At 51.7% G+C, this 11,535-nt stretch overlaps 1 protein-coding gene across 2 annotated transcripts; it reads right to left on the bottom strand.

Moving 5' to 3' along the window:
• Positions 1-2,172: 2,172 nt before the first annotated feature.
• Positions 2,173-10,290, bottom strand: DCAF11 (DDB1 and CUL4 associated factor 11). Of its 2 annotated transcripts, none has more exons than XM_007130065.3 (15): positions 9,981-10,290; positions 9,153-9,387; positions 8,109-8,236; positions 7,749-7,876; positions 7,410-7,474; positions 6,997-7,097; positions 6,618-6,764; positions 6,351-6,405; positions 5,927-5,995; positions 5,508-5,565; positions 5,236-5,421; positions 4,625-4,778; positions 4,066-4,218; positions 3,119-3,225; positions 2,173-3,021 (listed from the first exon to the last, which is right to left on the bottom strand). In XM_007130065.3, exons 2-15 carry the CDS (start codon positions 9,305-9,307, stop codon positions 2,887-2,889), a joined length of 1,641 nt encoding a protein of 546 aa, XP_007130127.1. In that variant the 5' UTR covers positions 9,308-9,387; positions 9,981-10,290; the 3' UTR covers positions 2,173-2,886. The 2 variants fall into 2 exon arrangements, with proteins under 2 accessions (XP_007130127.1, XP_007130134.1); XM_007130072.4 differs by having other exon boundaries at positions 9,176-9,382; positions 9,981-10,104.
• Positions 10,291-11,535: the final 1,245 nt, after the last annotated feature.

Here is an 11,535-nt window from a genome sequence, read left to right as displayed (position 1 = left end):
GACACAAAACTTTACATTGTAATTTTAAATAGTTGCAAAGGACATAATTTCCAGTGTATCGTATATGTTGACATTTCAAAAATAAAGCTATCTTTATCACTCTTTTAAATATATCCAATGGAATCTAAACACTACAGTGATTATATACCTCACCGTTTTTCATTTAAAAACATGTGACAGGGCTTCCCTGGTGGCGCAGTGGTTGAGAGTCCGCCTGCCGATGCAGGGGACACGGGTTCGTGCCCCGGTCCGGGAAGATCCCACATGCCGCGGAGCGGCTGGGCCCGTGAGCCATGGCCGCTGAGCCTGCGCGTCCGGAGCCTGTGCTCCGCAACGGGAGAGGCCACGACAGTGAGAGGCCCGCGTACAGCAAAAAAAAAAATAAATAAAAATAAATAAATAAATAAATAAAAATAAAAACATGTGACAAGATCTTAAGAGTCAGAAATAACATTTCCATTCTTTCCCCACAGAAATTATCCTAATGTTTTTATGCCTGAAAGTCTTTCATTGATCACACTTATCTGCCAAAAGAAGTAGATAATTTGAAACAATTTTTACACATTTCCTGTGATCACAAGGTTAAACTTTTTTTTCTGTATTGAATTTCCTATTTTTTAACTAGTACAAATTTCAAAATTGTTAGTAGTACAAAATGTATTATTTGTACAACAAACATTTCACAGTTTCATAGTTAATAATAAACTAAAATTGTATTGGAAATGCATTTTTTTTCAAATGGAATTTATAGTTTTCTTTTTAAAAAAATTTATTTTATTTATTTTTGGCTGCATTGGGTCTTCGTTGCTGCGCATGGGCTTTTCTCTAGTAGTGGTGAGCGGGGGCTACTCTTCGTTGCGGTGCGCGGGCTTCTCAGCGCGGTGGCTTCTCTTGTTGCGGAGCATGGGCTCTAGGTGCACGGGCTTCAGTAGTTGTGGCATGTGGGCTCAGCAGTTGTGGCTCGCAGGCTCTAGAGCGCAGGCTTAGTACTTGCAGCGTGTGGGCTTAGTTGCTCCACGGCATGTGGGATCTTCCTGGACCAGGGCTCTAAGCCGTGTCTCCTGCGTTGGCAGGCGGATTCTTAACCACTGTGCCACCAGGGAAGCCCGGAAATGCATTTCTTAATGAGAAGAATAGACGGCCCTTGGGCCCTTGACTAAATGAGGCTTTGAGGACACTAATAATTTTAATTGGCCTCTACCTTTGGCATCCGGGAGGTAAAACAGTCCTGGGTGAGACGGGTTGGCATTTCTGGGTGAGACGGGTTGGCATCTCTGGGTGAAGAGGCAGAGGGGGAACGAAAAGGGCTGGTGGGAAAGGAGATCTGCATGACAGTTTCACACAAGCGGATCAACTGGAGGAAAGAGAGCATATGGAGGCCAAGCATCTGGACAATTTATTCTTTTATTTAAAAAATTTGTTTATTTATTTTTGTATTTATTTAGGCCACACCGCGAGGCATGTGGGATCTTAGTTCCCCTACCAGGGATCGAACCCGTGCCTCCTGCAGTGGAAGCTCAGAGTCATAACCGCCAGGGAAGTCCCTTTATTCTTTTAAAACTACCTGCTTTGCTGCTGAATAGGTACATCTTTTAACTCCTTGCTGTGCCTTGCTGTGTCTTTAAGACCCCCTGGAGGTGTGCATCCAGGTTCCTTAGAGATAATGGGGAAGATCAATCCGAGCTGCTCCCCTACTGACCATACCATGGGTCTGCCCTGGGGCATGGTGCCTGACCTCTGCACACCTCCCATTTCCTCACCTGTAAAAAAGGGTGGCTGTGAGGTGGATAAGGTTCTAAGTGTGAAGTACCCAGATAGGACATGGCATCAGTGCCCACCAGGTGCTCTCTGGCTCTGGGCTACTTCCTTCCATAGACTGGACCAGCTCCAGGGCAGAGCTGATGTGGGTGTTCCAGGTTCTCATCTAAAATGTGTTTATTTCCTGTTATCTCAATTTCTACTTGCTGGGAAGTTTCTGAGGTTGGTGAGGGACTCCCTGTTTCAAAGCTCAGTTAACTAATGATTTTGGTATTTCCGTTCATCTTGGGGCATCAAAGCAGTGTTTTCTCCCACAGAGGAGCATATCTGAAGGCTCTGTTGAAACTGTTTTCTTGAAGTGAGAGGATAAAAGATCTCAGGCAGGAAAAAGAGAGAGACAGACGGACACTGAGCTAGGTTCCCACAGAGAGTTTATTGAGGGAGCCAAAGCCAGTGAGAGGACGAAGGAGTCCTACTTCAACATCCCTCCTCGAAGCTGCTGGCCTCCTGCACGAGGGAACACTCGGGGAGGGGAGGGCCCGCCCTGTGTGGGGTCACATGGAGCCTCTCACACCACAGCCTGCCTACCCCAAAGACCCAGACACGTGAGAGAGAAGACGTAATTCCCAGCCAGGGACGGTGCTGAGGACACACCTTACCCATCCCCCCCTCCCCTGAGGGGCTAGAGCTCTAGCCATTAGGACCTCTGGAAGAAAGGCCAGGACGCCTGGCCCTGATTGACCAGTTTAGTCCTCAACGTGAAGGCCTGGGCAATCGGCCTGGTTCAGTTCAGACCTGGCCCCAGGCATCTACTCTAGGAGCTAAGACTTAATATCCAAACAAGATTAAAAACACTCAGCACGTTACTCCTGCTGACCAGATAATGGCAGTCCTGCCTGACCCTGACCAGAGACAGAGACCCAAGCTGATGGGTGTGAGCATGTGAGAAGACCACTCTGCCCCAAGGGGAGGATCTCCCTCCCGGGGCTTAGCTAGGGGGCCGAAGCCTGGGCTTCTGTTTCTCCCCACCCAATGCCAGTGATTCCCCAAAGATCCCCCAGAAGGGAGAAAGGGAGGAGGCGGAGAGATGTCAAGAGGCTCACCCATGAATGGGGCTGGAAGTCAGATCTACTGGGGCGAGGAAAAGGCTGTAGAGGGGTGGGACATTGGGGCAGGGGTGCTCGGGTGTTCCTCAGACTCTGGCATGTCATCCTGGAAGTACTCAGCCTGGCGGTACTGCCACAGACGCAGGTTCCCGTCCCACTGCGGGGCAGAAGGTGGCAAGTAGTCAGGGGGCACCGCCCCTTCCTAGGTCCTAGTCCCAGACACACACTGGCCCCCCTAACCCCAGCATCCTCACCGAACTGCTGACAATCTTCTCCTCGAAGGGGTGCCAGCTGACGTCACGCACACAGGCCTTGTGGTTGGTCAGCTTCTTCACGATGTGGCCGCTGAGGAGGTCATACACTGTCCAGGGAAGGCCAGAGTGGAGAGGGGCTGCCAGAAGACCTTCGAGCCATCCCTCATCTCTCTCTGAGCAGCACCACTTACCTGCCTCTCAGGCAACTTCCCATTTTCCCAGGGGAGCAAAGCCCATGCCAGAGGATGGTGTTAGTTTCTTTTCCCTACCTCAGGTTGAGGGTATGGTCTAGCAGAGCTTGGGTATCTCTGGCCCTTAGCTAAATGTCACAGGGTCTACAGTTAAGAAAATGAAATGTGGCTTTAAAGTAGCCATTTTCTTAAAAGCCCACAAGATATGGAAGACACCAAAAAGTGAACAATGGGCTGTCTCCCACAGACATGTGAACGTGCTGTTCCTTTTCTGGACGTGGGTGCACCTTTCTCTCTCCCTGGATAGGCCTCCATCTCAGGGCCTCCCTAGGTTTGGCACTGTCTTAGGCTCCTGTGACTGTGTGTTTATGACTGTGTGTTTCTTTTTGTGCATTCCTCCTACTTCAGTGGCTGTACATCTTTTACTACTTGCTGCTGTCTTTTTGTGTCTTTCTTTTTGTCTCTGTTCCCTCCTACCTTTCATCTGCAATCTCTTCCCTTGACTGGCTGAAAAACAGAACTGAGTATATTTTTGGTAATCTAGTATATTTACTGACTAGAATTCTGTGTTCCTTTTCTTAATTTAAAATGCTGATGAATAGAATGTTTTCTCTTTCTCCGATTAAGCCTCCCCGCTCCAGGCTAAATGAAATTTCACTTGTAATTGTCACTGGGTTTCTTAAGGTGGTCACAGGTAGAATGCCAGGGGAACACTGCTGCCCTTCCCGAGGCCCCCTGTTTGGACACAGTCCTTACCGACCACTTTGCCAGTGGAGCAGCCACTGTAGATGAATTGCTGGCCGGTGCTATGGGTGGGGGAGAATCGGCAGCGGATGAGGGTATGCAGCACCCCATGGCCCCGGTAGGTCATCAAGGAGCTGTCCCCTGGGAGCTTCAGCTTCCGCCAGGCTGGGGAGGGATGCAGGGTAAGCCCTGGGTTAGGGGGTCTGGATTCCCCTGTATCACTGGTCCTCAGCAAAGACTGATGCTCAAAGACATCTCCTTTCCGATTCCCAACTGGTGGCTCTCTCCCCATCTAACGGTCAGCTGATACACACCAATATGGCTCTGCTGGTGGTTAAGACGCTGAACTACTTCTGCATTCATAGGTTTGGAGGGATCCCCAGCCCCTACACTGGGAACCCCTGGCTCTCCCATGGTTCAGCAAACAAGGAGCTAATGCCTGGCAAGGGGGAGGGCTCCAGGCTTTGGCCCATCCACGGTGCCCATGCCAGGCCTTGCCAGGGGTTAAATGTTTTAACCATCACCCCCAACCCTTCACTCTCCAGATCTCGGGTTCTAGTTCTGCTCTCACCTTTTTTGGGCACCTGCTGCCAGCGGTAGTCCCAGTTTTGCTGTGTGGCAGCCTGGCGAGAGGCTTCCATGCCTTCCCGGCTAGAAAAGCGTCGGATATCCCAGAGCTTGATGGTCTGGTCTTTGGAGTTGGAGATGAGATACCGGGCATCTCCCTGTGAATCCCAAGATGGATAATGAAGCATCGGAGCTTGCAGATGTCAGTGTCTGTCAGTCCAGCTCCCCCTCCCCAGTTGAGGAATATGAACCCTGGTCCTTTGACTTTGGTTGCCTCTTTCTTCATCCAGGTGGGCCTCACCATTGGTTTCCTACCACAGACCCCACACCCTGGCTAGGTTTCCCCTTCTTTGCCTAGGGAGCTGGCTGGGCTCCTGTTCTATATTGGGTCAGGTCGTCTTCTACTTTTCTTGTACAGAAAGCCCTGCTCCTTGAGGAATGGTGGGTACCGATGGACCTCACGTCTCGTGGTTTAAGCCTCTTCCCTAAACTCCTGCTCTTGCAAACCTTGGCTAATGAGCAGCTTGGCGAGTTCCCACACCTGTCCACTCTGACGCCCTCCTGGACAACCACAACCTCAGTCGCCTGGCTGTGTGGTCCTGACTCCACGCCCACCTTGCTGTCAATGAAGGTGATGCCATCTTGATGTCCAGCCAGCGCACCCACGGGCTTGGGGTCATCCTCCCGCATGGTGCGTCGATCCCACACTTTGCAGATGGCATCGTCACCCCCGGAGAACAGGATTTGGGAGCTGATGTCAGCAAAGGCCACCGCATTCACATCATCCTCATGGGACTCAATCTAGGGGAGAAGGGGGCCAGGTCTTTCTAGGTCTTCCAATAGGCCAAGGACCAGGAGGCAGAGGCTTGAAGTCTCGGGAGCAATACCTGAAGGGTACGTCGGTTCTGTTCTCGATCAAAGACGTACAGGCAGCCATCATTGGCCCTGAAAGGGAAGGGAAAAAGAGGGTTCTGGAGCCAGGACCGAGAGGACCCATGCTACGTGTGCTCTGGAGAGACTGTTGTCTCGAAGTCCTGCTGAGGGGAGAGCCCTTCTCTCTTCTTATACAGGAGGTGGGAGAAGAGTTAGCTGTGTTTGCAAGGAGGTTTGAGACCTCCCATCTCATGCTGCGGAAATGGTGAGTGAGAAGTGAAGCAACTCATAAACCTTGGCCCCGGAGAAGGCCTGGTTGTTCTCCACAGCTGCCTGGGTACAGGTGTCCAGTGCAGTCTCTGTGACGGCAGAGCTGGTCTCTAGGAGAACTCCTATCTCATTAAGTAACAGAGGCATCCCCACAAACACTCACCCTCCTAGCACTTCTCGCCCATCTGAGGAGACAGCGATGGAGAAGACAGCAAAGCGACGCTCATCTGGCCTGAAAAGAGCAAAGGAGGAGCTGCATTAAGTGGACTTCTCTTTAGCCCTGGTTAATCTATATAGAATCTGATGAGGGCCGTGGGGCACACTGCTGAGAGAAAAAGAAGTCGTGCCAGCACGTGCCAGAACGTGGAGCACCTCAGTGAGAAGCCGGGAAGAATCCTGCAACCATCTATTTTACTCTGGTCCTCTGGCTGACAGGCTGGGTGGTCCCCTCCCAGGAATCCACAAAGAGAAACTTGCAACCAGTGCACTTTTCCCTCTAAGCAGGAGTTCCAGTTCAAGAGGTTTGCTCCTGGAGAGCCTTCCTTGAGAAGTTTCTGATGAGTCTAACCAGGAAAGGAAGCCAGTACCTTAGATCCAGGGCAGTATGTGTGTCTCCCTCCCCGTAGATGTTGCAGATATGAACTAAGAGAAGCAAAAGAAACAAGAATCTTTCAGAGCTGAGGTTAGGAGGGTGGAAGTGAAGCTAGGGAGGAGATGGAACAAAGGGGAAGGATGTTGGACCCTGGGAGTGATCTGCCCAGGAGAAGGCGTGGAGTCATGGCATGGAGGAAATGGGCATTTGGAGACCTCAGGTCCCAGGCTGAAGAGATGATGGTGGTCTGGGGCACACTCACTGTAATCAGACCAGCTGGAGTAAAGGAAATGGTTCCCATCAGGGGTGAAGGCCACATCCAAGACGCTCCAGCCTACATCCCGGGCCTTGATGCTCTTGAATTTATGAAAGCGGCCATACCGGCAGTCATACAGTCGGATTGTCTGGTCTGTGTGAGTGGGGATCAGGCAGAATTAGGGAACACCCTCCTGGAAACCTCCCTAGATCAGACCTCTCTCACTCACCACTGATCTGTGGAATCTTCCCTTGATCATGGGACATGTGTTCTAGCTAAGCATCCCTAAGCCAGGGTCTGAGCTCCCTGGGTCTGGGGCTTTCTAGCCTCAGTCAGGGAGAACGTCTGTTGTTCTAGGGCAGTTGGTAGGACTAGGGTCTGGTACCTTGGCAAGCAGACATGAAGATTTGACCATCTTTGCTGTAGATGCCACAGAAAGCCTTCTGAGAGTAGGTATCAGTGAAGCCCAGATCATTGGGCAAGAAGCTGGGAAGCAGAGGGAAAGTGAGGGTAAGGGGAGCTCAGGATGGGGAATGTCCCAGCTTGCAGAATCCTAACAGAGCTGGATGTGAGTACAAGGGCATTCTTCCCTTTGGCTTTGGGTATAAGCCTCTTTCTTTGAATCATTCTATCATCCTCTCAATTGCTATACTTTTCCACTTTGTTCACTCGCAAAGCCTCAGCCCCACATAACCTAAACTTCATATCCCTGAGGATCCTTTAACACTGATCCCTTCACAGTTTAGGAAATAAGACCTATCTGGCCCTTGGAACCTCTCCAGCAAGCCCCATACTCACTGAGACATCATTCGAGACCGTTCTCCAAGGGAGAAGCTTCCCTGGTGGCAGAGGCCCCGTTCTCTCTAAAGGAAGGGAATGGGGAATACTGCTAGCAGAAACAGAGGGCCATTTCAGCCACACCAACCCCTGTCCTCCAAAAATATTGCTCTTGCTACAGAAATGAACCCCACACACAGTAGTATGTCCCACCAAACTCCAGTTCAGGCTGGCTAAGAGCTCTCCAGCTCCAGCACTTGAGGCATCCTTGGGAAGTTTACTTCCCTCTTCTCTGGGATTGTAGCTTCTGGCTGCATTGATAGGCCTGCTGCCAGGCTGGCTGGAAGTAGAGAGGCCTACCTGGTGCAGCATTTGAGGAAAGCTGTGCTCCCGGGCTGCCCGCCTAAGCCCCAGACGCCCTGTGGCCAATTCCACTTGTGTCTTGATCTCATTGCATTCCAGCTCCTGGGTGTCAGGGGTTGCATCCACTGTGAGTACCAAACAGAAGTTTCATCCTAGGTCTTTTCCAGCCTCAGAGGACAGTTAGCAGAGCTGTGCTCAGTCTACTCAATGTGGCTGAATATACTGGGGCTGCAAAGACTCCCTCATTCCCTGAATTATCTCATCTTTTTCTTTCAATTTTTGCCGAAGTTAGTTTTAAAAAAAGGCTTTCTAATGGAAGTCCTCTGATATTAGGTCTCAGTCTGCCTTTCATCTTACCGGGTGGGTTGTATCGGTCTCCAAGACGACCATCCCAGGCACTGTCATGCTCTTCCTCCGAGTCCGACAGGGCCTGGATGAGCTGTAAATTTGCTGCACCTCCTCCCTGCACCAACCTCACTTGGCCTCTGTGGAGAGAGCCCCCATGATAAAGGGGAGGATCCCTTCCCCAAATCAACCAAATTCAGAGTCAATAGCCTTGCAGTTCTTAGACCACCTTGTCCTCAAACCCTCATACTGTCCCCATTTTGAGGTTTGAGGCTGACTAGAACTTAGCTGTTATTTTGTCTCCTATAAGACACACTGGGAAACTAATTCTCACTTTTACAGCAGGAGTAGAAAACCCCAACATTGCATGGATGTTGACAGATCTACTAAATTGACTTCCCAGAGAGCTAAAAATTCTGAGAGCATTTCCTTCTGAGCCTCTGCCCAAAGAGTCCAGCATAGAACGTTGTTTTCTGAAGGGATTCCCAAGCTCGTCTTCTCTCCAGGGAGCCATAGCTAAGAACCAAAGCCAGCTGCACCCCTTTCCAGTCAATTCCTGGTGGTCACTTCCCTCAAAGCATTCTTTCCTCAAGAACAGGATTAGAGTTAGGTTAATTTAAACTTGTTTTTCAAGTAAATCCACGTGGCCTCATATCATGTGTCAATAACTTCACTTAAGTTCAACACCCACTTCCCTAACTCTTTTCTTCACCCCTCACATCACTCCCTTCCCACTAGGGAACCCCCCCACCCCCCCCTTTTTTTACTTACTTGGAAAATAGGTTACATTTGTGTAGTCATAGGTAGAGAGACTCCCCTGAACAGTCCTCTCAAACACAAGAGCCAGTCATCCTGTTGACCCTCCCCAGGCAAGAACCACTCTTACTGGGTATGAAGCTGAGTGCGGCGAGTGTCCAGCAGGGAAAGCTGTTCTGCTCAAACAGAACAGCTGTCCTGGGCTAATCTCATTCCCTATTCTCTGTAACTTCCCTGACTGGAGCTGGGATCAAGGGGCTGTGGTGGCACCTGGTGGGGACACACCAGGGGGTAAGTTACCTGCGTAGGAGATAGGCCAGTACCTGGGCCAGATCCACATCTTCATCCTCCTCTTCCTCTTCTTCACTCCTACGCAGGCCAGTCCCTCTTCGGGGCAAGCCCTCGGAGGGGTCTCCGGACCCAGTTCCTGCGCTGCTGCTGTTCCGTGATCCCATCTTCTGGTCACAGCATCCTTAAGTCCTGTGCAGGGACTCCTCCTGTCACCTCCTTGGATTTGGTGAAAGCAAAGCCTGCTCTAGAAACACCAGAGTCTCCTGAGATACGATAGTAGCTGTCTCTAGGAGGGCGACCCTTCCTAGAGACTGAGATCCCTTCTCCTTAGCCTGTAACAACTCCCAAGGCTTCGGGAACACAAACCTTTCCCGATCCTGTGAAGCAAAAAAAGCAGACTGACGCCTAGGGCACGACCCTAGCTCACCAGGGAGAATCCTTTGAAGAGGAATTTCTCAGTTTCTCCCTCAAACTCACCTATCGAAGTCCCTGGGGTGGGGGTGGATTCCCAGGTAACCTCTCTGGCCGGCCAATCAAAACCCCTCGCGGAAGAAAGCGTCTCATTAGCTTACCATATTTAACCAATCAGAAGCCTTAGGAGTCAGAGCCCCCTCCCCCCGACGCCCCCCTTACCGGCCAATCAGAGCACTCCCTTGCGAAAGCCGGAGGCAGCAACAACCAATGAGGTTAAAATTCGGCCTACATCCCCCCTCCTTCCTTGCCTCACGCCCACGTGGTGTACCGGGGGTGTGTACACTAAGCGGGGGTAGGCAGGGAGAAAGCTGAGAAGCACCTCCCACAAAGCCGGCGGTTACCGCCCCGCGCGAGACCACCCACCAGCCAGGAGCGGTCGCAGGGCCCGGAGCGGCGCGAGGCCTTGTTTACAACGACTGCCGCCGCGGCGTCGGCCAACCGCTCCTCCGTCACGCGCCTCCTTCGACACTCATCTCCCGGCTCCGCGGCTGGCGGACTGTAGACGTCACGCGACGCCCCTGATGGCCCCGCCCCCTTGGCCCGCTCACTGGACTGCTGAGCGCGGTGATTGACAGATGGGCGGGAGAAAGTGCGCAAGGGGTTTGAGGGGAGGAGAAAGCGCGCGACCCAGTATGGGCAGTAGCTCCTGTTGTGGGAGGAGTAAGTAGGGAACCGGCTGCTTCCTGAATCAGAGACAACGGAACTAGACTTAATGGACGAGGGGCGGGGCTTACAAAAGAAGTTTGTTTGCTTCCGAGAGGTGTCTTAGCAAAGGGTACAATTTGCTGTCGGTCCCTTAGGTTAATTGGGCTTCTCACTTTTCAGACGATCTGTAAGGGCCTACTCTTTCCTCCCCTGGTCCCTGTCCGGCTTTAGCTTTTCTCTCTTCGCCGGCTGCAGCTACAGCCGTCCTTGCCCTAAGGGGTGCCCGGCGCTTTTGGAATGTGCTCAAGTCACAGGCCTTTGCACCCGTCCTTCCGGGCTTAGCTTCCGGAAGCCTTGTTCTTGTGGGGACCGCCCTTTCTAGACCGCTCGTTAGCCGCTTTGGCAGCTTTTTAGATGACCCCTGGCTTCCCTCCGCGCTCTTTGCAGACGCTTCCTAGCATCCCCAAGGGTCTCCGCCAGCCTTTCGTCTGTTCCACTCAGACTCCTCCTGGGCCTTCAGGGATTTGCGGACTTTTCTTAGACCATCTGTCCTTGGGGTGCTTCTCCGCCCCGGGCCGCTGGTCCAGGGTGTGCACACGCGGCGCCTCCTACCCCCTCCTCCGGGTTTATGAGTAACCCAGCTGAGTCCAAGGCCAGGACTTGTGTACCTCGGGATCCTCGCCCGTGCTGGGTGGGGTGGCGGGGGTAGGTCGAGCGACCGTGCCGGGAGCATAGGCCCAGGGTCCAAGCTGCACCTCAGCGCCCCCAGCCCGCACTCTCTTAGAAGTGCTGCTTAGGGGAGCGGGGGGCCCTTGGATTCCCTGGCATCTCCTTCTGAGGCTCGCTCTCCCTCGGAGGGAGAGGGTGTGGTTAGTCCTTCGGGTGAGGCCTCCTGGTTTCTAGATCGCTAGATCGGACCTTAGTATCTATCTGTGGTCACCAGGGCGGCTTCAGGGGCCCACACTTGCCTTAATGTTCTGCTGTCACCCTTTGAAATTCTTAAAAGTCTTTGAGCAAGCGCCCCACATTTTCCTCTTGCTCTGGGCTCTACTAATTATGTAGCCGGCTCTGCCAGTCAGCCATCTCCTATTGCCAGGTTACTATCTGCCCTATAGTATTGTCTCAATAAAGCTTAGCTTTATTTAGAAATAAATAAGTTCTAAATTTATAAATTATAAAATAATTCTAAATTATAAATCACAGAATCTTAGGAGTCTGGTTTCTGGGTTGTCCAGCCTGGAAAATCTGGAATCATTTTCCAAAATGATCTTTC

The sequence above is a fragment of the Physeter macrocephalus genome, unplaced genomic scaffold (genome assembly GCF_002837175.3).
Source record: "Physeter macrocephalus isolate SW-GA unplaced genomic scaffold, ASM283717v5 random_16, whole genome shotgun sequence".
In the NCBI taxonomy this organism is placed as follows: Eukaryota; Metazoa; Chordata; class Mammalia; order Artiodactyla; family Physeteridae; genus Physeter; species Physeter macrocephalus.
This window is presented reverse-complemented; position numbering and strand designations above follow the sequence as displayed.

Coding starts and splice junctions, on each gene's coding strand:
- DCAF11 (XM_007130065.3), bottom strand. CDS start 9,307: ATGGGATCACGGAACAGCAGCAGCGCAGGAACTGGGTCCGGAGACCCC. Junction 7,475..7,748: donor TTCCTCAAATGCTGCACCAG/GTAGGCCTCTCT, acceptor CCCTTCCTTTAG/AGAGAACGGGGCCTCTGCCA. Junction 4,779..5,235: donor TCACCTTCATTGACAGCAAG/GTGGGCGTGGAG, acceptor TGGGATTCACAG/GGAGATGCCCGGTATCTCAT.